Source organism: Podarcis filfolensis (genome assembly GCF_964270895.1).
Source record: "Podarcis filfolensis genome assembly, chromosome: 4".
In the NCBI taxonomy this organism is placed as follows: Eukaryota; Metazoa; Chordata; class Lepidosauria; order Squamata; family Lacertidae; genus Podarcis; species Podarcis filfolensis.
Window position 1 is genome coordinate 27,831,390 of NC_139607.1, and position 25,971 is coordinate 27,857,360.

Consider the following 25,971-nt stretch of genomic DNA (forward strand, 5'->3'; position numbering starts at 1 on the left):
GTAAGGTGTTATGTCCCACTAGCTTCAGAGACTAGCATAACTACACTTGTTCCTTCATCCTGTCACTGATCAGAATTAATGAAGGGGAAGAGTGAGCCTAGAAATGTATTCTGATTGTTCTAAGGCAGGGGTTGGGTACCTCCAGACTGTGGGGCCTGACTGGTCCTGCCAGAGCTCCCAGTTTGTCCTGCAGTGCCCACCTGACTCAGTCAAAAAGGTGTTTTGCTTTCAAAGGGGCATCTGAACACCCCACAAGCAAAACAGGAAAGCTGATGTCATTGTTATGAGTTTGACAGAAGTGCAGCTCTGCCTACATGTCAAATATGATCGCCATATTTAGCCTAACTCACTGGGCAAATTTTTTTCCCCACCCCAGGGTTTAGTGTCCATTTACATTCTCTGTGTAGGTATACATCTGTTGGATACAACTGAAGTAGATAAGAGAAAATGAGAAGCTGACTTGGCACTAGAGAAACTACAGAAGTAATGGAATATAAATTGAGAAGCAAGGCCCCAGATTAACTTCCAGACTTTCATGATATGAAAGGCTCATATCATGTTTCATGTTTCTACTAATTTGCTTGCAAACTAGAACTTTTCCACCGAGCCTTAAAATATATTCCTGTTAATCCATGTGTAGTATGAAATGTATGTTCAATCTTAGCATTTTCACTTACTTGACAGATAAAATCTGGAATTATTCTATGAAATATGGAATTTCGGAATCCAAATCCTTTTTCTCCTGTGCATAACGCCCTGAAGTTTTCAGCAGTTCGCGGAACAATATTTGAAAACAATTCTATGGTTACATGACCTAGAGGTTCGTCATCAGCTGAAACTTCAAGATATACTATAGGGTTAGATTCCTTTGACAATTCTGCTGCCAGAGAAACATGACCCTTCTGTAACTCTGACAAGCTTTGTTGACATTCTTCAAATTTCCTCTTGAAGGAATCAGCCAGCTCTTGGCTTTTAAATCTGACAGCAAGCTGTTCTATCTTAGCTTCACCATCTGAAATTAAGATTGCAAGTGTTATTCATGATGTCATGATCAGAATGCAGCCTTCTTTCAACATTTGATCCTATGTACAGCAACATGGAAGCTAGCAGTGGGGTTGTGCTGAGTAGCCCTGCCCCAGACATAGCAAACTTCATTCAGCCCTTCTCCCAACATTTGTGCAAGCATCTGTACTGAGGGGGCTCTTCATTTACTTGCTGTATGCAGAAAGGTTCTAGATTCTGTGGCAACCTTCACGCTAATGCCTGCTTTCTGCAGCAGCCAGGGAAAGGGCCCAATGGAGCATCCATTATCAGGGGCATAGCTACTTGGTGAAGTCCCACTCCTTGCGGCAGCATGGGAACCAGCAAAACCACAAAGGGTTAGTAAGGGAATATGTTATATATAATGGATGGGAAATAAAGTTATAGAATATCTTTACAAATACTCACCGGCATAATCTGTTGCAGTCCAAACCATAGCATTGTTTGAAGTATTCAAGGGCTTTAGATCCATCATTTTTGTAATCATATGATTTGCACAGACTTTGAAAACTTGGTCCCTTCTCATTAAGATTCTATACCATTTATTCTGTGTATGGTAGAGGATCTTTATTTCTCCCACACCACGTTCTTTCCACTGATTGACGTCTCTGTCCCATCTGTAGAGTTTTGCCCTCTCTTTGAAGAGAATTTCTTCATCTTCTTCTCCTGACTTCACCTCAACCTAGCAGGGATAAGTAGTCATATTTACGAAGGAGTAAATTCCACTGTGTACAGTGGGGCTTAATCTCAGGCTAGTGTGCAAAGGATCACATTCTTAAAGTAGCATATTCTTGAATTATGGGAGCTTTTTAAAAAAATAAATGACATGCATACTTCTTCCATTTTAGAGTAAGTAAAAACAACAACAACCCTATTTTGCACACAAGAGAAATTGTGCAGCTCACTGTCCTCACATGTGTTAGAGGAAAGAACCAACTCTTATTTTATTTAACAGATTCATATCTTACCTCAGGTAGTGATACAATTGGTTCAAAATGAATATCATCGCTATGTACAACTTCTTCATCACTTCCATCATCTTCATTGTCACCTTTAGTGGCCACTTGTCCGCCAAACACAGTTGCTCCTGTATTTGCCCACTTGAAGTTTTTGTCTGCTTAGATGGGAAGACAGAATCTTAATACTATAGAAAAATATTTCTGAGATTACATTTTCTTATCCCACCCCCACAAAAACAAAAAATGTGATTTCACACACAATAACTCTCTTAGCAGCAAGCAGTTTCTATAAATAGTTAAGTAGATAATATGTGAATGAATGAATGAATGGATTTATTACGCTCACAGACCAGAAATTAGACAACATGTGCATCTTACCTTTAGAACCAAAAGCAAAATCTCCAGAATTATTTGAAGCCAGATCAGCAAAAGACAAGCCAGGTATGTTGCCAAGGGCAAATGAGAAAGGTTTGCTTTCTGTATAAAGGGAGGAAAAGTGTTCATATCATTCTGTGGTCCATTTTACATTGCATAATAGGTCACATTCCCCCAGTATCATAGCTCCAGATATAAGCACAGGTAGAAGGAGAAAGTGAACAAGTCTGAAAGTGTAACCTCTGAAAGGACACCAGCAAGGCATTAGTCATTCCACTGGAGATACAATGAGTGTTGCCCACTAGTCAAGGCCCCTTTCTGTTAAACTCTCAACCCTTCGTATTCTATACAATCAGTCAGTCAGTCAGTGAATGTTTATTACGGCAAACAGCCAGCCTATTAAAGCAGAATTTCGGCATAATTTCCTACATGAACAATAAAATGATTGATGTGGGATTTAACAATCAAAATACTAATTAAGTGTACTTAAAATACATGCCCAGAGGAATAGAAGTTTTAATTAGCTGGAGATTCTCTGTATGCATTATTAGACTTTGCAATGTTAGTTTCCCTAGTATACGTGTCTTTCACACATCAAATGTGCATACCTTGGTGTGTAGAACTGGCATCGCTTTCTTTTTTTGTTGACAAGTCAACTGGTTTGTCATCTGCTGCTAATAACGTCTGTATAGTGTATATAGGTTCAGTGGTAGAATCTGGTTCTTCAGCTCTACTAACTGCTTCAGCAGGCTGTTCCTTCTTAATGGAGCACACATCATCAGTTGAACTGGTTACTTCTTCTACTTGAGCTTCCTGAAAAGAAACGAACCGAGTTATTATTTAAACTGGTGCCAAGTCTTCATAGGCTCTTTGTGTAAATGCATATGTAAAGTACCGGACAGTATTTGAAAACAGAACTAGCTGATCTCTAGAACAGGTATCTTCCTGGCAGGGAAAGTGGAGGAAACTAAAACTGCCAAGCACCTCTGCACTTTCAAAATGGTTTCACATCATACTATCAAATGCTTGTTTTAGAATTGGGAATTAAAAGGAACCAGAAGTCTATGTTATCCAACCCACTGTCCATGAAGTCTCTTATAAAGATCCTATTGAAATAAAGGAGGTAGACAGAATACCTCAGCCCTCAAAATTTATGAAGCTAAAGTTGTCCAACGAATCTGTAGTGGGGTAGGAGCGCTGAAAATAATGGCAATCTATTTCACATCTGGCAACCAATGCGCCGCTATGGTTTCAGATAGTACATGGGAAGAAGAGTCTAAAAAGCCCAGGACACAAATTTTCAAGGCCCTCTAGCAGCTATGGTGAAGAAGAAGAAGAAGAAGAAGAAGAAGAAGAAGAAGAAGAAGAAGAAGAAGAGGAGGAGGAGGAGTTTGGATTTGATATTCCGCTTTATCACTACCCGAAGGAGTCTCAAAGCGGCTAACATTCTCCTTTCCCTTCCTCCCCCACAACAAACACTCTGTGAGGTGAGTGAGGCTGAGAGACTTCAAAGAAGTGTGACTAGCCCAAGGTCACCCAGCAGCTGCATGTGGAGGAGCGGGGAAGCGAACCCGGTTCACCAGATTACGAGTCCACCGCTCTTAACCACTACACCACACTGGCTCTGGCTCATTTACCAGAAGTAATGTATTTAGTGTTAACTCTGGAAGTGTATACTCGATTCTGACCAAACTAAGCTTCCTGATGTATATTGTGTTCTAGATCTCTTCCATGAACTTCTAGTAACAAAATGGCACTAGGGTGCAGGCAATGTGGAATATACCCCACCCTACTCTCAGACCCAATAACAAACAAAAAGGAATAGCATCTCTGCACTTAGAAGGAAGTCTTCCTGTTATGCCAATTTTTTTTAAAAAGATATTTATTAAAGTTTCCAAAAGAATTACAGGGTAGAAAAAAAGAAAAAAAAAGAAGAGAAAAAATACAAAATACAGAAAAATAAAAAAACAGTTAAAAACATATCAATCTTTTCATGTCTTGTCTTTCATTTGCTTGTTTCCCTGACCTCCTCACACCTCCCTTTTTTGTATCCCAGTTCAATTAGTTAATTCAGCAAATCCTTTCCCTCCTTGTTTTTATCTTAATCCTTTACCTTAATGTATTGTAACTTTGCATTCTCACCTAATAACAGACCATTTTTACATACTCCTTTATGACATTACCGCTAAAACCACTTAGCTTCATTCCGACATCCTTCTAACATTCATTAATTTTACAGTGTTTATATAAGTAGTCTTTAAATTTCTTCCACCGACTCTTCTCCCTGGTCTCGGATTCTGCCAGTCATTTCCGCCAGTTCCATATAGTCCATGACCTTCATCTGCCATTCTTCCAGGGTGGGTAAATCTTGTGTCTTCCAATACTTTGCAATAAGTATTCTTGCTGCTGTTGTAGCATACATAAAAAAAGTTCTATCCTTCTTTAACACCAATTGGCCGACCATGCACAGGAGAAAGGCCTCTGGTTTCTTCAGGAAGGTATATTTAAATACCTTTTTCATTTCATTATAGATAATCTCCCAGAAAGCCTTAATCTTTGGGCACGTCCACCAAAGGTAAAAAAATGTACCTTCATTTTCTTTACATTTCCAACATTTATTATCGGGCAAATGATAGATTTTTGCAAGCTTGACTGGTGTCATGTACCACCTGTATATCATTTTCATAATATTCTCCCTTAAGGAACACTCAGGATGAAATGGTGAAATCTGCTATGATAAAATGGGCACAAGATGTTGGACACAACATTATGTTTGCTGACTGGCAACAGTTATGGACCACAGGTATGAAATTCTGTTATGCCAATTTTCAAGAATCACACGTTTGGACCGTAGCAAGTCCAGCTGAATTGGTGCTTAAAGTCCCATTCTTTTGTTACTTACATTCGTTTCTTGGACTTTTCTAAGTTCTGTTTGAAAGTCTTCTAAGTTATTGTCTTCATCAGTGTCACTGCCAATACCACACAGAAAGGTTGGAGGAAGCTTCAGGGTTTCTGCTTTAGCCTTTTCTTCAGGAGTTGGTTTCTTCTCCCACACAATAACACACTCGCTCCCACATTCTGCTTCATTTTCTCCTTCAACAGCTAAACAGAGAATATTTTAAGATTTTATTGAAAAAAACTAGAATAAAGTAAAACCTCAAAATACTCCAATGTTAAACTTAAAATCTCAAATAATGAAGCCTAGGGATAAGAGGTTTTAGTAAAAAATAAAAAAATTGTCCAGTAGCACCTTAGAGACCAACTAAGTTTGTTCTGGGTATAAGCTTTTGTGTGCATGCAGACTTCTTCAGATAGGTGTCTGAGGAAGTGTGCATGCACATGAAAGCTTATACCCAGAACAAACTTAGTTGGTCTCTAAGGTGCTACTGGGCAATTTTTTAATTTTGACTGCGTCAGACCAACATGGCTACCCACCTGAATCTAGGTTTTAGTAAAAGAATCTAGGTTTTAGTAAAAGAGAAGGAGCAGAGGAGCTCTGCTAGTTTCTGCATCTTTAGAAATCTCAACGTTTTGCTGTAATAAATTTCTCATTATACCACCACTTGGCATTTTCACTTGTTTTCTCAGCCTTTAATTGTAAAACTGAAGCTACAATGGCCAAGTTTCTAGCAAGGTATCTCAAAGTGCATTTGAGGGGATTTCACCCCATATGCATGGGATTGTAACACATTCTTATTAAATCTATTCTTCTTCTTCTAATAGTGTTTAGTACTACAGGGAACACTTTAATTATTTCAGCTTTTATCTCATTATAGCAAGCAAATTCATTACAAACTTGAAATTATCATTTCCCTACACAGTTCCCCATTCTTTTATGATGTTTCTCAAGTTATGGAACCATGTAATAAATGGCATGGCAAACAATTGTGAGTCAGAATGTATTTTCATTCCCCCCAAATTCAAAATTATAGCCCTGTGCTTGCTAAGTTACAATCTTCTTCCCAAGAAAATTTACTTGTATCAGTTTCTTTCAGTTGTGCATGTTTTTTAGGTTTATCAGGATACAACTTTCCGTTGAGCTTCTTCACGGCTGTTTCATAGTCCTCATCTGAAATATGAAAATGAAAGTTTGTTTACACTGCATATCTGTTATGCCACTAGCTAGTAAGTATTTGGGTTTGTATGCCCTGTTATACTTTAAAAGGAGTAACAACCTTAAGCATGGACAAAATGCAAAAGATGCAAAATAGCTTAAACAGTAAAATGCAGCAGTTAGACAACTACGGAGCTTGAAAATACCTGGGTTTTGCCTGGTATGAGTATATTGAGTATATTTACCTGGTATGAATATTTTGATAAACTGAGCGCCAGGTAAGTGTCCCAAGTGAGGGAGTACCACAGAATAGGGTGGGAAACCTTTTTGGCTCCACAAGCCAAATTCATATCAGGATCTGTCTTGCAGGTCACAAATGACATCAGGTGTTGGGGCATCAAAGCACTTTGCAGGCAGCAACACATTGCTGAAAGCAACATTTTCGCCTTCTTTTTTTAGTAGCATATTTTTGCCTGCAAGGTATTTTGAAGTCCTGACACCAGGACTTTGAAGTTCAGCTAGACAGCACCACATTTGAGTGCACAGGGGGCTCTCATGTGCATCCAAATCAAGCTGGCCTGATCTCCCATTGCATCAGCTGATGTAGGGGGAAGTCAGTGCTGCTTAGCTGAAGAGTGCTATTAAGTTTCATCCTGCTCTATATGACTGACTAGGGCCAGAAACAGGAGGCTTTGTGATCCCTGAGAAATGATCTACTGCACTGTGCACATGATACCACCACCCCCCCAAACCGCCCTTAATTCAGGAAGACAAATACATTTCCAGAAATGATGTTCTTCTGGACTGGACCAATGCTTCCTTCATTCCTTAATAGTGTTCTGTAACTTAAAGAAGAAGAATTTTCAAGGAATGCTTCTTACCATCATCATCATCTTCACTCAGATACCCAGGTTCATTCTGGTAGCAGAAGAATGTTGGAGGTAACTTAAGGGAGTCTGCAAGAGCTCTTTGCTCAGGCGTGGGTGTTAACTCATATACAATCAAAACATCGTCTGAAGTGGCAGTATCATCTGGCTCCTTCTTAATCTCAACTGCTGGGGAAAGAAGTGAATTGTCTGAGCAAGTCTGAAAGCAGCAGCTGCACTTGAATACTAACACATTCACAAAGCAGGCAAGAAATACTTTCAACCAGAAAACAAGCAAGATTTAAAGTCAAACCAATAAGAAGAGTTTAGCCACTATGAGATGGGTTTCCTTTCCATATAGCCAAACTCATGCCATGCTTCTCCTAAGACAGCTGCTTCCAGACACAACAAATCTTCCATCCATCTATTGTCTTTTAAGTAGACCTTACACTGTGCATATATTGTGTTTAGAAAAAAGATACTTCTGGGATGTTCAGTGAAATGGCATAGAAACATTTTAAGTTAAAAACTTGTAGAGCAGAAGAAAATATACTTTGGATAGCACTTTAATTCCATTTTATCTTAGACCTGATTTAGGTTGGGTTTTATTGATATATTAAAATATGAATGTATCTTTCGTTAAGGTGACTTAACAGTGGGAATAAATTGATAGGCTGTGAAACAGATCTGTTTTTATTCATTTGGAAGCTGAGAATTCAATTTTACTTTAAACAGTTGTAGTAACAATAAAGTCAGGCTCTTTCAAATTATTCAAATTATATATATCAAGCAGGAGCTTGGCAAGTGTGCATGGCCCCAAACTTTGACTTTGAATCACAAGATTTTGACAAAGCTAAAACGTGATTTCAGTGAGAGTTGAACACATGGCATTAAGTTCTTCTCAGTGAATGAGACACAATGTAGCACAAGGTAGATGACTAGATAGTAAGCATCAATAGTAACACTGTATACCACTGCCATCAATTTTTATTTAGCCATAATAATGGCTTCAGCTATTTCATTTATCATTGTTAGGATTACTTTTGTTGTGCTGAAGTTCTCTTTCCAAAGTGTATTTTTAAATAGGTTCATCAATACCGAGTTAACTATTCTGCTTACACAGTACTGGAAAAGAAGCAGAGTAGAAAGAGCTCACTAAGTCCTAGCAATTTGCCGCTATTCTTTTCATCATGAGGTGTTCAGGTGTTTCAACATGAGGCGTTCAAAATCAGAAGCAATCTGATTTTGTCTAGCTGATCATCGTTTGCTAAATCTATCTCAACGCAGCAGTAAGCCCTGTATAACACTTAGAATGTGATCAGAACATAAAACCTACTTGTGTGATTTCATAAAGAAAAGCAAATATCAGTCCCAGAAGTAGGAATTCCCAGATTCCCAGAAGTAGGAATCAATTATTAAAGTCACAAATTGGAAGATCTAAGTATGAAGTACAGGTGCAACAAAATCAAATAGTTTCAGACCAATTAAAAATAATTATATTCCTTTAAGCGCCAACACCACAATGGTTAAACTGCTCCTCAAAAGCGTCATCCTATAACACCTTACTATTTGACTAAAAAAACTATTTCTGAAGCTATGTCTGAAGCTCAGACAATCATCTCCAAGGCAAAGTCTGTATGTCAATTGACAAATACATATTAAAAGAATACATGCCAAGTACACAAAACATTTTCATGCATGCTTATTATCAGTGTGCACTGTCTCACACAAGAATGCAAGCCATATCCTAAACAGTTAAAATTAAATGTTCCAGACTTCTAGTCTCCTTCAGAATGCACAATTTAGAAAAACCACCACCACAGATAGTTGTGTTAGGTTCACCTTTAGTAAAACACAAGCCTTGGAATTTCTCATTTCCTTATGCCAATCTCCCAATCTGCTTCAGAGGGTTGGGGGATGGGTGCATGGGAGGAAGAGGAAGTGTGAAAGTCCCATGGCACATGCAGAAGCCCTTGCACTAGTGGGAAAACTTCTCTAGATAGAACCCAACATCTGCAGCCATTTTCTCTTAATGAAAAATGGTCTTTCCCCAGGATGTTCCTAGGTTCTTTAAAAATATTTTAAAAAACTAATCAGATGGAGGGACACTGATTATGAAGTGAAACAAAAGCAAAAAAATATGAGGCTGGAGAGTAGTTCAGAAAACGTTCCATGAATTAGCATAAATCTCTCCCTTCCAAGAAGGAAAATATTTTGCTTTGTAGGATGGTTCAAGAACAAAAATCCTAATATCGAGACTGGGGGACAATAAGGACACCTGAAACATACTTATTCCATGTCTAGCCTTTTGTCCTTGCCTACCTACCATCCATCAAGCAAAATTTTAAAAAGTCAATAACTGGGCACTCAGAAAACATAGCAATCAGGCAATCACATCCAAGGATTTAAATAACCAGTCTCTTACCACAACAGCTGTAAAGCAAATTCAGTCATTACTATTCTCTTTTAACATGCATGTTAATTTTTCTATAATTCCATTAGCCAATAGCCTGCTAAAGTTGGGGAGCTGTCAGTGTCTTCCCAAAAGTGATACAACACAACATTCAGTGCAGTATGTAAATACCTTTACTATTGGGTTGAGGGGGAGATGCGCTGGTCCAAAAGGCCATTGGGTTAGATTTAAAAAGGCTAAAATTAAATCCTAGAAAATAAAGTGTGTGGATTTAAGTATTTAATTAACTTCATTAAAGGGTCAAGGGGCACTGCCAAACACAGACACACAGTCACAGACAATAGACTTGTCTATGATTTTACATAACTTATTATACTTATGTAATCTAGAACAGTGATATTTCTAGCTGCAACAATTAAGACGTTAGCTTTCAACTAGCAAAACAATTTTATCAGTACAGGAAGTAATGTTGCAATCCTAACCCTACTCTTTTGGGAGTAAGTCCATTGGTTTCAATACAGTGGTACCTCGGGTTATGAACTTGATTTGTTCTGGAGGTCCGTTCTTAACCCGAAACCGTTCTTAACCTGAGGTACCACTTTAGCTAAAGGGGCCTCCCGCTTCCGCTGGCAAAAGATTTCCGTTCTCATCCTGGGGCAAAGTTTGCAACCCGAGGTACTACTTCTGGGTTAGTGGAGTCTGTAACCCGAAGTGTTTGTAACCCGAGGTGTTTGTAACCCGAAGTACAACTGTAGAGCCTACTTCTTAGCTGACATGGCTAGGCGTTCAACGCAAGATACCTAAAAACAAAAAACAACAACAACAAAAAACCCTGCTGGATTAGAACAAAGGTTCATTACCCCATTTTTCAAAGTGGCCAACCAGTTCCTAAGAAACACAAGCAGGACACAAAGGCAAGAATTTCCCTCTGTTGTGACAACTGGCATTCAGAAATACAATCTCTGAACATGGGGAGTCAATCTGGCAAATAACTGCTAAGACTCTCTTCTAACTCAAGATTTTACATTTCAAAGTTTTAAAGAGAAGAAAACAAAACATGAATCATGTTTTCCTTTTATTGACCTATTAGTGCCAATATTTATTCTGATCAAGTTCCCCTCAAATTTTCATCCTCCACGACATTTTGGCAGACTCCAGCAACTAGGCTTGCATGGGCCTGCTAGTTGAACTGCAGTGTGCTGTTGCCCACTTCTGAATGGGCAAAGTCAGAACTTAGAACAACTCCTCGGTTGACAAAATATTCTCTAATTCTTTTTCCTTGGTTAGATGTATTTTCTTTTTCTTTTGTATTTTCTTTTGTTGTGAATATGTATGTTTTCTAATTTGTACTTAATAAAAATATTAATAAAATAATTAAAAAACAACACCACCAACTCCTCGGTAACTTTGCTACCTACCAGTTATGTATTTATCTGTAATTTAAAGAGATGCTTCTGATCTCTAAAGTGCTAAATAGCTTGGGTCCTGCATACCAGATTTTTTTTTTTAATCTTCCTCAAGAACGTTTATGATAACCCAGGATACATTCGTTTAAAGATTTTTCAGTATCATTTTTTCTTCTTAGCTAGGATTAAGCATTATAGATTTTGAAACTATACATCAGTAGGTAACTTAAACTCACGAAGACGGACAAGGTGGAACCTAAGTACATTTATAACAACTTGAATTTATTAAGTAAAAATTATGTAAATGCTCACCTTTTTCTAGTGTTTTAAATGAAAAATTAGGAAGTCCTTCTGCCTTGGAGGTAGCCACTTGACTTTCTCCTTTGCCATCGGAGTGTTTCCAAACAGTAGCATCACTTTCCTGATGCTCAGCACCTTTGCAGGAATCATATGTGCCATCTGCTTCTCGCTGTTTTGTGCTATGACACACTGAGCTATCGCTTTTGCTCTTGGGTGAAGCGTTAAAGCTGAAGCCAAAGAGAGATCCCGTTGCTGATGTGTTTCCAAATGTGAAAGGCTTTGATTTTTCATTGCTAAAAATACTTTTGACAGATTCTGAGCCAAAGACAAATTTGGGTGGCGAAACCACTGCTTTCGTCGGCGTCTCAGAAGTGCCCGCCGTTGGTGAAGTCTCTGCAGTTTGTGTAACTGTTTCTTCATCCTGCTTTAAATCAGTTCTCTCCCTGGTGGTTTCTTCAAGTACTGCAACAGCAATCTTTCCACATGGCGATTCCTTTGGAGTATTGGCCCGCGAAGAGAGTGGTGTGATTAAGGTGTCTTTTTCTTGAGCATGTTTTGCTTCCTCAAAGATCTGCTTAAATGAGTCAGCAACATCTTGCAGCTTAAATCGCACAGCCAAGTGCTCTACTTTCCGTTCCCCTTCAGCAAAGTCACATGCGGTCCATACCCAGGCTCGCTCTGTGCCTTTCATTGGCTGGATGTTCATGTCTGAGGTTATTCTGTGATTGGCACAAAGCTTTAATACCTGGTCCCTTCGCATGACTACACGAACTTGTTTAGTGTCATAGTTTTGCAAGATCTTTATGTCTCCGATACCCCTCTCCTTCCACTGATTAGCATCTTTATCATATCTATAAAGTTTAGCACGATGGCTGAAGACAACCTGCTCATTTTCTTCACCACTTGTTATTTCTACGAGGTCAGGTAAAGGTACTACTGGTTCAAAATACTGACCATCTCTTTCATCTTCTTGTGTAACGTCAGATTCCTCATCTGTGCCTACAGAAGTCCTACTCTGGTTCTGTTTGGAAGGAGACTTAGAGGGACTTAATGCAGATTTGAAGCTGAAGTTAAACCCTGTGGTGGACTCTCCAAACCTAAATAGATTTTTCCTCACAGGGCTACTGGCCCGAGGCAAAGCATACACAGAACTGTCTGTACTATCATCCAGTGCTTCCCCACGCAAGTCATAGTTGTCCCACTCTAATGTAGGCCCAGTGCTTTCAGCGTGTGGCTTAATAACCAAATCAGAGGCCTTTGTAGAAGACACAGAGGTTTTACTCTCTTCATCTGCAAGTTTAGTTTTATCGTCTGTCAGGAAGGTTTTGAGATCTTTCAAACCACTTTTCATTTCTTCTGCTTTTTGTATCAGCTCAGCTGTTTTCCCAGAATCTATTAGTTTATGTGGGGTCTGGAGTGGTATATCCAGCAATAGCCTTTGACATTCTTCGAATTTCAATTTAAATTCCTCAGCTTGCTCTGGACTTTTGAATTTAGCTGCCAATTGCTCCAGCTTTGCATCACCATCAGAGAAGTCGTTGGCTAACCACATCCATGCTTTGTCCGAGCCAGAGAGGGGCTTCAAGTTCATGGTAGTTGTGATCCAGTGGTTTGCACAAACCTTAAATACCTGCTCACGTCGCATGATGATTCGTGGCTTGCCATTAACTTCATTCTTAAGGATTTTCAAGTTGCCCACACCACGTTCTTTCCACTGGCTTGTTTCTGCATCAAACCTGAACAGTTTTACTCTTTGGGAATACAACACTGTATCATCTTCTTCGCCAGTCACCAGTTCGACTTTCTCGGGCATCTGGACAACAGGGTCAAAATGAATATCATCGTTGTCTTCTGTTTTATAGGACTCATCTTCCTTCTCAAGATCAGCAGAAGTATTTCCTTTGAATGAAGATTTAGCAGCCTGAGAAGAAAATAGCTTTTCACCTGCACCTGTAAAGCCCTTGAAATTTGGATCTTTCCGACCAAACTGAAATCCTTCACCTGCAGTTGTTTTTGCAAGGTCAGCAAAAGTGAATGTGCTGCTGTGTTGACCAAACACCAAATCACCACTTTGTTTGCTAGATCTGTCATGAGATTTCATTGCAGTTTCTTCCTCCGACACCTCCTCTTTTTCATCAGTACCACCTTTTTTATTCTGTTGGTCGTTTGCAACATCTTTGCTAGGCTCTTGTATACCAAATTTAAATTCACCTGGAGGTACAGGCATTGAAAAATTAAAGCCTCCTTTCATAGGCTTAGTTTCACTGCTAGCAGGAACCTGAAATGTGAAGGAAGAAGACTTCCCTTGATCTGTAGAAAGGCCAAATTTAAAACCCTTCTCTGTTATGTCACATTTAAAACCCGTCCCCTGTGGTCCTCCAGTGGGTTCGGATAACTTGCTTTTGAAGCCAAACACAGGCAGTTGAGCATCACTAGCTGGTAAAGCTGGAGCATTGCTAGTTGGGTTTGCAGCCTGACAAGCAGCACAAGTTTGTGAGGAGCCTTCATTTCTTACTAAGCATATGCTGCAATCCCACTGGCCCTCCTTTTTCTGAAAAGCAGCCCCAAAACCACTTTGGGGCACTTTTGGAGCCTCTGCATGACCAAATTTGAATGTGGTTTGGGAATCGCTAGATGGGTTTGCAGCCTGACAAGCGGCACAAGTTCGTGAGGAGCCTTCATTTCTTACTAAGCATATGCTGCAATCCCACTGGCCCTCCTTTTTCTGAAAAGCAGCCCCAAAACCACTTTGGGGCACTTTTGGAGACTCTGCATGACCAAATTTGAATGTGGTTTGGGAACCAAACACTGGTAAATTTGTACCGCTGGGATTCTTGCAGCTAATACAATGCGATGCGCTGGCTTCATTTCTCACAAGACAGGTCCTGCATTCCCACTGGTTTTCCTTTTTTGGAGGAATTGGTCCAAATGTAGAGTGTGCACCTTCAGTGTTGGGTTTGAAAGGCATAGTCGATTCTGTCGGAGGAAGCACAGCCTGCGCTTCCCGATTAGCTGGATTTGGAGTCTGGCATGCTACACAACTCTGTGCAGTTGCTTTATTTCGAACAAGGCATGTGTTGCACTCCCACTGATCTTTTTTTAACATGAACTGTTCACCAAATCCGTATGTAGCATTTGCTCCCAACCCTTCTTTAGCAAAAGAGAAGGATGCAGGTGTAGCTGCACTGGATGCAATTGTAAAAGTACTTTTGGCATTAGTGTTTTTAGCTGAACTGCTTACATCGGGAACAGGAACCTGATAGCTACCACTGACAGATGATGTCCCACTCTTGAAGTTAAATCCAGAGCTCATGAGTCCTGAGTCAGATTTACCAGAATCTTTTGCATCTTGAGCAGTAGCTTCTCTTGATGACACAATACCCTGAGAAGCCTGCTGACTATCACTTGATCCAGATACTCTCAAAATATTTTGTGCCTCTTCAAATTTCCGCTTGAAAAGCTTCGCTTCCTCTGGAGTTTTAAACCTGATTGCAAGTTGCTCAGGTTTTGCCGATTCATCTGCATAGTCCAAGGCATGCCACACAAAAGATTTGTCTGATCCAGCATTTGGGTTCAGAGTCATATCAGGATTTATATAGTGATTTGCACAAATTTTCAGCACTTGCTCCCGTCTCATAAGTAGTCTGATTTTGCCAGTTATTTTATGCCTCAGAATTTTCACATTACCAACACCTCTCTCTTTCCATTCTTTGTGTTCAGCATCAAAGCGGAAAAGTTTTGCTCTATTGCAAAACATCTCCTCTTCATCTTCTTCACCTGTTTTTACTTCAATTTTGTCAGGTAGTGGCACAACAGGTTCGAAATGAGGGCCATCATCTTCTTCTTCACCACCACCATGGACACTTCCTCCATCTGTTTCGTGACTTCTGTTTGCTACATCTGAATGTGAAGTACCAAATACAGGCTTGCCAGGATCCTGAAAGCTGAACGCATCACCCTTACTAAAACCAGAGGGCCTGGGTTGATTTTGTACCATTTTATCCGTAAATGCAATGCCTGATGCATTCTTGCCACCAAAACTGAAGATGTTTCGCTGTCCAGTGGTATATTCAGTAAGCGGCTTTTGTCCAGCATATCGGTCCTCTTTGATAGGCTTGTCGGATGTCAGAAGGCCCAAAAGACTGTCGCTGTTACTATAGGGGGTACTATGTGGCTGTGCTGCAACCTGAGGTGATGAAAAAGTAAAATCTCCATCGTTGGATTTGAAATTGGAATTAAATTTGAAAGTGGTTGGCTGTGTCGACTGAGCAGAAGTTATCAAGGAAGGTTTTGCTCCCTCTGCTGGTGGTACAGGCTGCCCAAAGGTAGGCTTCCCAAATTCTATCACTTTTGACTCGGCAGACCGGGAGACTGGGGGTGCTGCAGAAGGTTTTGTAAAATAGCCTGGCTCGGGAAGTGGCGGATTTGTAGTTGTTGGTGGAACGCTGTAGTTGTAGTAGTCCTCATTGCCACGAGGAGACAACATTCCAGTTGCCGGAGAATCAAAACGCAGGGGAGTACCATACATTTCTTGTGAAAACATGCAAGCAGAAGTGTTCTGCAGTGGAGGAGTATGCATTGGCTGTTGATATGTATATATGTGCTGCTGAGGAGTAAGCCTGTTCATGGCATAGACAGGAGCCTATAAATAAAAAAAACGATCAAACTTAGTTTTAAAGCTTTAGTAATTGAACATAGGTTATAAATTTAAATTTCCAATAATTGCTTAAACTGCATTCAAAAACAACTGCTGGTTCCTGCTCTCCTACCCACCCCCACTATGTGATGAGAAACCTGCCTTTTGAATATTTAACAGAAAGCAACACAGTTCTCAGTTTTCCATCTCTCTACGAGTTATGAGTTGTATCAGAGAAACAGCAAATAATTACCTTTGTGGGGGTCACGTTCGTGGCTGCTGTCCGTAGGAGATACTGGGAATTGTAAGCTGGTGATGGGTTGTAGTAGACAGATGGACCTGTTGTAGCAACTGGACACACAAGAGATAAAAACAGTGAGAGTATTGAAATTGACAAGAACCCTAAATCTTTATCTTAAATATGTATACGCTGCCTTTAAAAACAAGAAACCTCAAGGTGGTTTATAATCCAACACACAATCCCACATATAACCATCTAAACACTCAGGTTTCCCCCCACTTCTAGTATTCCATCATTTTATATGCAAGTGTGAAGATACAGCTTTAGTGATTTACTTCTTTGTATAAGGATATCACGTTTTTTTTGTGGAGTATTCTTGTGTAGTTTTAAAAAATGTACGGTCATTATCAAACTCAAATAAAAGCAATCATTTAAAAAGTGTGAAAATGCACCCTCCCCGCAGCACTCATGGTAATTTTTAAATAAACCTTAAGATTATGAAGCCAGTAAATGAAAATACTTTATATCTTTTTAATAACATCCTCAAGGCAGCTTGTGATCCCTTCAATGCTTTTTAATTATAATCAGACGTCACATCAGAAACTGCACTTAAATTTCTCTAGGACTCTCCACCTCCGCATGTAGTTACCAGTTAACGGTGCTCCATGAAAGCTCTGTGTGCCTTGATAGCCATCTGGCATGGTATCTGCTGCATAGCTTTCAGCAGGCCACCGCTGGGACATGGTTGTATTAGAATTGTTAAGTTTCATCTCTTGCATCTCATTCTATCAAAAAGACAAGCATGGTCATTAAAAACTTTTGTGCCAACCCCATGCTGTTTCTTTTGCATCTACAGAACTGAAGAGGAAAAGAATCTAAAACAGTTCGGGATGAATATGCTTGTATAAGTCCTGGCTACATTGAAACCTTAGATTTCTCATTTTTTTTTTATGGACTTCCACCATGAAGGCATTTAAGAACAGTTACTCAGAGTGAGTCAGAAAGTGACCAATCCAGGCAATAAAAGATTGTTTCCTCCAACCTCTTTATATCTTTCTGTATGCTTTGCTTGTTTCTTCAAGATGAAGGATCAAAGTACAGTTGTACCTTGGAAGTCAAACGGAATCCATTCCGGAAGTCCATTCGACTTCCAAAACGTTCGGAAACCAAAGCACGGCTTCTGATTGGTTTCAGGAAGCTCCTGCAGCCAATTGCAAGCTGCAGAAGCCCCGTCAGACGTTTGGCTTCTAAAAATAGTTCGCAAACCAGAACAGTCACTTCTAGGTTTGCGACGTTAGGGAGCCAAAACGTTCGGGAATTAAGCTGTTCAACTTCCAAGGTATAAGGGAAGAAAAAGCACAGCCAACCTTTTCACTCTCCTCCTTACCAGCTCTTTGTCCTTTGCTTTTCTGTTAGCCTGTCTTATCCACTGATCAACAGTGTTTTGATACCTCTAGGGCCACCACAGCAACACACACTTTCACTGCCAGTGAGGTCTGTCTCAGCCCCCTCCTCTATTTCCCGTCCCTGCAATGATTCAATATTCTCTGGCTACTAAGAATGCTCAATAATCACTTAAGGATTTTTTCCCTAGAGATTCTTTGCACTTCTGCAAGTATGCCAGTACCTCCCTCTTGTGTGAGGATGGTGTTATTAGCATTTGGGGAATGAGATCTGAGTTAGTAGCAGTGATGATGGCAATGACTGAAAATGAACCATGAACTGACTACTGCTGAAAGGTTAACTGAGCAAGGAGCAGTTGTGTGCAAAGTAAGGCAGTTACAGAAATAAAATATATTCCGAACAGTCCAAATTTTGATTTTATTGCTTTTTTAGTCTTAAAACCTTCTGGAGTATAAAAAGGCATGAAGTATAGTCTTTGCTATTACTTATTTCTTACAGCACACACATAACCATGTTTACTCAAAACAGTGGTCTTTATTCCTTAATGAGTTTAGTATTTTAGTGTTAATGAAAATTTGTACAAATTATCAGTCTTCTCTCAATCAAAAATGGCCAGGAGTCTTTCCCCCACTCTCTAGTAGAGGAAACTTACTGATGTCACAATAGGCTGCTTTGCAACAAGATTCCACAACTGTACTTTAGCTAACTTGAATCAAACTAGCAAGACCTTTCTAGTCTGCTGCTGCTATAAGCTTATTACGTTGTTTCTACTACAGTTTACTTTGCTTTAGTGTTGGGGTTAATTCTGTTCTGATACATGGACATGAGAAAAAGTTGTGCCAGCAGACACAATGGAATTTCCCCTTCTTCCCTTCCCCTTGCAGCCCCTGAACTCCTCACCGGCTACTTCAGAGGGTTCCCCAACCCACCAAAGAAGATTTTTAGGGGGTGGGTCACAGGGTGGGAGAAGGGAAATCTGGACATCATTTCACATATTTGTAGATTACCGTTAAGTTTTATTTTTTATTTTTGAACTTGCATATACCACCTTCCAGAAAATAATCATACGTCAGTCATTTTTATAGTAATTGTATTTTCAGCAATAGAAATTAAACCTGCCTATGCAAGAATGACTACTTCTATGAATGCATTTGTTTGCTGCCTGCTGAATAACTCAAAGTAAAAGACAGTCTAGATTGCCAATGTTAAAATCAGCACTTTGTCTTAAATTAATCACACTGCTCATAAGCATGATTACTCTGGAAGTATAATTATTTGGATAGGATCTTCTTGAACACTTGACTTATCCCTCCTGACTTCGATTATCTAAGCTGAATAAATCACATCTATCCCCAGAGTGAGGTACAGAACATACACAGCAGTGCTCTTATTTACCTTTATGGATTCTACTTGCTGACAGATCATCTTAAGTAGTGATTTTTGATCCTCTGCCCAGCGAGGAGGAGTTTTGGGCGAGAACTGAAAGAACAATAGTTAGGTGATTAGACCAACTGAAACATAATAGAGATTTTAACAACAAAAACATATTTGTTTGCTATACCTTGTAGCTTTTACTTGGAGACAGAGAGAATTTTGTGGGCGATGGGGTAGAATGTTTAATTTCCGTCTCCACTGGTTGGCTCAAATCATTGTTTAGGATAAGACTCCTTTCTTCACCATTGATTCCAAGTTCTTGAATTATACTTTCCAGCATCTCCTTAACTGTCTCTATGGATACAGGTAACTAGGACGAAAATTAAAGAGTGTGTGAATTTAGGGTGAGTTTAAATATATACATGGTTACATTAATGAACTGCATATTCTTCCCAGGTTTACAAATTATTGGTTTCAGAAGTCTGGGTTGCATCTAGGGCTGCTATTCTGCTCTTTTGGCAGAGTTCTACCTCTCCCTCCAGAGCAAATTTTTGTGACAGGACAAAGTCCTGGTGTGCAAGTAAAACTCTGCTCAAGCAACACTGGATACAACACTCTGTATTTCACTAATTAAACAGAAAATGGTCACTAGCACCAAAAAGTCTGCATAGAATTTTTGCATCCGAACAAGTTTTAATTCTTAGCTACCCATACTCAAATGTTTGCTTTAGAGCCACTAAATTCTACTACATTTCTAGTAGATTTACTATTAAACCAAGTATTATAAATCTAGACATATAATCTGACAAATGCTTTTTTCCTGTATAGATTTTCCTAGCAGTTTTTTTTTTTAAAAAACACATTTTAAACCTTTTCAGTGACTGAAGTATCGCTGCTGCTTTCATCTATAATTTTTATGAGGTAGTCTCTACTCTTTTTCAGAAGATTTCTGTATTCTTCTTGCTCTTCTAATGACAGACCATCATTCTCTATCTCTTCAGCTTTCCTCTGGAAAATCTATCCAAGAGAAGAAGGAGTCAGTTGAGAATTCAACTTATTAAGTGTGCATGCAGTTAGGGCAGGGGAATCCCCTGAAGGAATGTAAGACTTACTAGAGCAAGATTCCAATATGAGACAACATTTTTAATAGCTTCAAATGCTTGCATAGCATCGTCTGTTTTTCCATCCACAGAATCCAAAATAGCAAATGCTATGTGTGCCTCTTCTTGATATACACCAACCTGGGAAACCTTAAAAAGAAGGTTTATTAATTAGTTTTATATAAAGAAATGTTTTGGTACAAAATAATTTACACAATTTACACAATTTAATGATTTACAATTGTGTAAAAGTTTTGCCCTTTTCAAGGGAGGAACTACTACTTACTTTGTCCAAGATGATAACCAGATTTTCAAGTTATACAATTCCAGTGACAGAAATACGTTTGCAGAAAACATACTGAAACGTGTGTATGGAACACATATGTAATATCTGACAAACTGTTTCTACAATACACATGTGCTTTTATATTTATAATAATAGTATGCATGTAGATAAACATAGGATACGTTCTAACAGATACTTCTAACAGATTAAGTTTATGTGTCTAGCTAGATAAGGTACCGTATTTTTCGCCCCATAGGACGCACCGGCCCATAGGACGCATCAAGTTTTTTGGGGGGGAAATAAAGGGAAAAAAAATTATTTCCCCCCCCAGGCGCTTGTGGTGCCGGCAGCGGGGAGAAGCGCTCTTCTCCCCGCCGCCCGCCTTGAGATCAGGTCCGGGGACAGCTGGGAGACGCGCTGTCAACAAGAGAGGCAACTCTGTGGACCTGGGAAAGAAGATTCTGCTCATTCTGAATGGGGTCAAAATTTCTCTGAATAATCATGTTTCCAGCCAAGGGCTGAGTTCCTGGACACCATCTAGCTCCAATATATGGAGAAAAAGGCTACCAATGGCTACTAGCCACAATGGAGATGTTCTACCACCACTGCTGGAGGCAGTATGTCCCTGAATATCAGCGGCTGGGTATCATAAATGGAGTGAGTGATGTTACACTCAGGCGCTGCTTGCATGCTTCCCATAGGCATCTAGTTGGCCACCGTGAGAACAGGATGTTGGATAAGATGGGTCTTTGGTCTGATTCAGCAGGGCTATTATGTTCTTCCTGTAGGTTCAGATAGCAACTGTGACCTAGGTGTTTCCACTCTTCTGGAGAATTAACTGCTATGATCCATATCTCAGTAACCTCTCATATTTCATTATGTTAAGACCCATCATGTGCTGTGTTTGATGACTGCATGACATCCAAGTCAAACAGGGAGATCAGTTAAGTTCCACTTTCCAAATAAAATAAAATAAAATTTTGAGCAACACCTAGCTAGCAGACAAATTATGCTACCAGCACATAATTAACATTTGTGGCTTATGAAGGAAGACTGGACCAATTCCAAATGTGTGGGTCTCAAAGTACGCTAATGGTGGAAGCAGACAAATCTGCTGGTGGTTCAAGAGTTGGCAAGTAGCTTTTTTGTTGTTGCCAGAGTTGGAATGTAAACAGTAACCGCTTATGGAGGTGGGGTTGAGAGAGGAGAAGCGGCAACAAGAATTATGCATCAAAGTAAGAAACTGCAGATAAGACCCCAAAAGCATTTAGAAATATAAGGACTACCATAGGAAGATTTGAGCTGCCTTATTACCTGAATATCTTCACTATGAAAGTGATTGAACAATGGGTTAATTGGTTCAGGAATGCTTCTCTTCTTCTTGATTGTCTCAAGCATTGGCAAAACTTTCTTCCAGTAATAAACACTTCGTCCAATGTAATCTCTTTGGTCATAGAAAGAATTAAGACTGCAACCCTGTGAAGTAACATAATTTGAGTTATTTTTAATGTTAAACTCAGTAAATCATTTGTATATATCAATGATAACCCTGATGACACTATTTCACATTTCTCTATTAACATTCAGAATTCCAGCTGAACATGCAAGTGTTGCATTTATTTATGATTTATTAGATTTCATACCCACCCATCACTGGAAGGTTACAGGGTGGATTATGACAACAGAATATACAATTATAAAAGCTGGTAAAACAGTCACAATTATAAGACAAATGAAACAATTCATTGAATAATTTACAAAACAAAATACCTTAACTGCCAAAGGCCAGGGTAAAGAGCTGTATCTTCAGCATACAGCAAAAACTATACAATGAAGATGCTAGACACAATGATGGGGAGGAAGTCCCATAATTTAGGGTCTGCCACAGAGAAAGCCCTCTCTTGGGCCACCATTCCCTAAACCTCTGAAGGCAACAATTACCAAGAGATTCTCCCCTGGAGACCTTAACACTAGAGAAAGTTAGTAGAGATGGAGATGGTCTTTCAGATATCTGGAGCTTAAGTCATTTAGGCAGGGCCAGAGGTTTTCCACTGGTGTTTTAAAAGGTGGTGGCAATTACATTCCAGACTTCTCTCCCCACATATAATCTAAATACCTGCAATAGGCTGCATGGATCATACAAGGTTAAGAAATTAACTTTATAGCTTCAAATTTATTGAAAATGGCATCTTCTTACTTACTGTTTTAAGGAGACTTTTTGCCCAGTGCACGATCAGAGCTGGCTGAAGACCATGTTTACCTAAGGCTCTGAGGATGCTTATTTCATGTTGGACTAGAAGCCTCACTTTTGCTGCTGTCCCGGACCTGAAAAGTAACGTGTGCAACAGAAATGCGTCAGCTGCATAATGTAGTTCTCAATTACCAGTTTCTGCTTGATTATCTATAGACTAAAAGTTATAAAGTCCATTCTTAACCCAAAAGACAAAGGATCAAAAAAGTTTTCTTGTAAATATATAAAAGCCAGCCATTTCACACAAGCTGTCATATATATAATCCTTCAGCATGAGAAATGGGCATTAAAAGCTGCTATATGTAGTCGACAGCCACATGTCTATTGTAAGGATGACTACCATAACCAAAAAAAGTCATACTTACACAGTTTGTTTGTGAACAAGAGCATAAACAGCATCCCACCAGGCCCTCTGCCTCTCCGTACAAAGTTGCTTGCATACTGGTAGTGGTAGGAATTGAGGCTGGTGCACAGTGTACTTGGTATTAAATTTCTCTTCCAATTGCAAATGACAGGTAAATATCACCCCAAGCAGAAATACCTGTTTTGCAAACACACATATTTTAAGTTATACAATAAATTGTTTTATTAACTCAAATTGTGGTAGAAATTAATGCTGGAAGCATTTCCTTACTTCAAGGTCCAACATGCAAATCGATTCAGGAGCATTGGTCTCAAGTCTGGATGTTTCCTGAGGCAAGTGGAAAAGTTGCTTCAACCATTTGCGAAAGGTTTGCAGGGGTGATATGGATTTCCACTGCAGACCAAGCCATATGAGGTGTTGGAGACTACCACTGTGGGCTCTAATGGCACCTAACAACAAGAAAGTGCTGGTTCATTTCTAAAGATGCAACTGTGTGGTACGACAGCAGAAGACAGTAAGCAAGCCATCATCTCATGTTAATATCATCTCATGTTAATTCCAAAACAGTTAAAAATGTGAATCAATGCCTCAGCTCACATCCTGTACAAAGCGGGTGTTCAAAACATAGCTCAGTAGCAGTTTCCAATGCAGTTTCGCCAGTTACTGAGGCTCCACTGGCTATTTAGATTGCTACAGACCTGTCCACAAGTATTCTGTTTAGAATGACAGAAACATAAACACCATCTACTATGGTACATAAGCCATTATTCATTACCGCTTCTAAATACAACTAGTCAGAGTATTTAGCATCTTAAGTTATGCAAACTGCTTTGATAATCAAAGCATACCCTTATATGTAAAATGGTACACTTGAAAAAGTGAGTTCGTTTAAATGAGGGGTGGGGGAACTCCAGTCCATGAGTCAATCTGGACCCATCAGGGGGTTCCATTTGGCCTGCAAGGTCATCTTTCCAAACCGTGCTCATCCATCAATCAGCTGACATAACTGGTGATATAAACTGATGGGTGAGACCCTCTTGGAAAACCCAAACTGCACTGATCTCTTCAACCTCCAAAAAGCATCATCATGACCTGGGCTTTCCAAAACAAACAAACAAACAAACAAACAAACAAACAAACAAACAAACAAACAAACAAACGTCTCCTTGCTTTTGTGTGGAGCAGCAAAAGCTAGAATGCCCTGCTTTTTTCCTTGTTGCTGCACAATGCAGCAATCCCTGCTAGAGCTAATGCCTGCTTTATAGACACTGGCTTGGACAGACCTCTCGATCACACAACAAAGAAATAGGCACTTGCTTCCAAATGAATTTCCTGCTCTCCCATGCTCAAACAGGACAGCAGAGACTGCAAGGAATTTAGACATATGGCCAGGGCAACTTATCTGCCAATCATGTGACCCCCCCCCCCCCATTACTGGCAGGTAGAATACTTCCCCTCCTGTCAAATTTGGTCGGGGGGGGGGCAGATTAAGATATGGTCACTGGTGCAAAAAATGTTCCCCAGTCCACTTTGATATCTTTTCATGAGCTAGTATTTAAATTCACCTGCTTCTTCCAGTGTTTTTAATCTTGAAGTATCATGCTGTATGTGTATCTATTTCATAATATGCAATGAATTTATAATATAAAATAAATAAATAAACCAATCTTCTTACCAATATCGTATCTAGCTAGTTCTCCATATTCTGGTACTTGCACACCAACATTTCTGATATCATCTGTGCCAAGAAAGGAATTCTCTGTAGAAGAACCACTCCCAAATAGTGCATCAATTAAGGCAGACTGTCCACTCTTGTTTGCAAATGATTCAACAATCTCCTTGAAAAAATCCTGCTTCCTACGGCTTAGGTTTAGCAGCATATGTCCTGAAAAGGTAAAAGATACATGATTAACCAAAAGTCAAGTTTCTATTTGGCAAATATACACCAAATATCATGTATCCAATGAAGTTGTTCAATTTATGCAAGGACTTCAGCCTGCACAATGAAAGTCACCCCCCCGGGACAGCCCCCCCACATAAAATCTGCTCCAGAGCGTTGTAGGAACCCCCAGAACAAATTTGGGGAGCATCTAGGGAGAGGAGGAGGCGGCAACACTCCACTGAGCAAATGAAAGTCCTTGTGCAAGTGAAAATACTTTGGAAGATACAACCCCTTGAATAAATTTGTCAAGTCCATAACTTGAGTTCAGAGGGCAGTATTGAATGAAGTAGTTCCGCTGGTACAAGAACTTTGGCCACACAACAGAACTTCCCTTCCATGCCCTGCTAAATCTATTCTGGGATTCCTTCAACCTTCTGGGGCAGATCTGGGGAGGGTGTGAGGCATATGGGGGGAGAAAGAGGGGAAGTTGCGTTGTACAGTACAAGCAGAAATCCTTGTGCTAGTGAAAGTACTTTGTTGAATACCACCCAAAGAGTTAAGTTCTTAAATTTAAAACGTTCTGCTCAAAGGGGAAATAACTGTAGGTTTGAAGACTCAGAAGGCAGAAAATGAATCTTAGTCAAGAGGACAAAATGAAAAGTTATGCTGAGGCCTCTAGCGCTTCCATTCTTTACAAACCCACATTATGCTTTGAATTCTTAGCATTGCCTGTTAAAGGTTTGTTACTTTTAATTTCAACTGAGTGAAGTCTCTACACGCTGCTTTAGAATTGTTACTAGATGTCCACAGCTTTGATTTTAAAATGAGATCTGATTTTTAATATTATTACCAGACTGGCTCTGTCGATCACAGGCTAACATTTCCAACTTCTCTTGTTCAGCTTGATCGCCTTTTATTAGTTTTGACTTTGGTCTAGGAACCTGGTAGAGATTAGACAAGTGTAAAGAATTCGCTCTGCAGTGAAATATATTATAACAATACTAAGCTTAAGAATAAAA

General features: G+C 39.6%; 1 protein-coding gene across 8 annotated transcripts in view; it reads right to left on the reverse strand.

Moving 5' to 3' along the window:
- Positions 1 to 25,971, reverse strand: part of RGPD4 (RANBP2 like and GRIP domain containing 4) — a 38,535-nt gene that overhangs the window by 984 nt on the left and 11,580 nt on the right. Inside the window, exons 8-29 of one of the 8 annotated variants that reach the window (XM_083610308.1) lie at positions 25,803 to 25,893; positions 24,746 to 24,955; positions 23,341 to 23,519; positions 23,072 to 23,247; positions 22,657 to 22,780; positions 21,770 to 21,931; positions 20,182 to 20,319; positions 19,940 to 20,086; positions 19,257 to 19,439; positions 19,091 to 19,174; positions 16,941 to 17,076; positions 16,304 to 16,401; positions 11,427 to 16,056; positions 9,880 to 9,957; positions 7,311 to 7,481; positions 6,352 to 6,444; positions 5,278 to 5,477; positions 2,984 to 3,188; positions 2,379 to 2,477; positions 2,010 to 2,155; positions 1,450 to 1,723; positions 678 to 1,012 (exon numbers count right to left, since the gene is read on the reverse strand). In XM_083610308.1, the coding sequence (XP_083466434.1) occupies positions 678 to 1,012; positions 1,450 to 1,723; positions 2,010 to 2,155; positions 2,379 to 2,477; positions 2,984 to 3,188; positions 5,278 to 5,477; positions 6,352 to 6,444; positions 7,311 to 7,481; positions 9,880 to 9,957; positions 11,427 to 16,056; positions 16,304 to 16,401; positions 16,941 to 17,076; positions 19,091 to 19,174; positions 19,257 to 19,439; positions 19,940 to 20,086; positions 20,182 to 20,319; positions 21,770 to 21,931; positions 22,657 to 22,780; positions 23,072 to 23,247; positions 23,341 to 23,519; positions 24,746 to 24,955; positions 25,803 to 25,893 (7,959 nt within the window). Of the gene's footprint in view, positions 1 to 677; positions 1,013 to 1,449; positions 1,724 to 2,009; positions 2,159 to 2,378; positions 2,478 to 2,983; positions 3,189 to 5,277; positions 5,478 to 6,351; positions 6,445 to 7,310; positions 7,485 to 9,879; positions 9,958 to 11,426; positions 16,057 to 16,303; positions 16,402 to 16,940; positions 17,077 to 19,090; positions 19,175 to 19,256; positions 19,440 to 19,939; positions 20,087 to 20,181; positions 20,320 to 21,769; positions 21,932 to 22,656; positions 22,781 to 23,071; positions 23,248 to 23,340; positions 23,520 to 24,745; positions 24,956 to 25,802; positions 25,894 to 25,971 lie in introns of all 8 variants that reach the window. The other 7 variants (XM_083610306.1, XM_083610307.1, XM_083610305.1 and 4 more) reach the window with 7 other exon arrangements.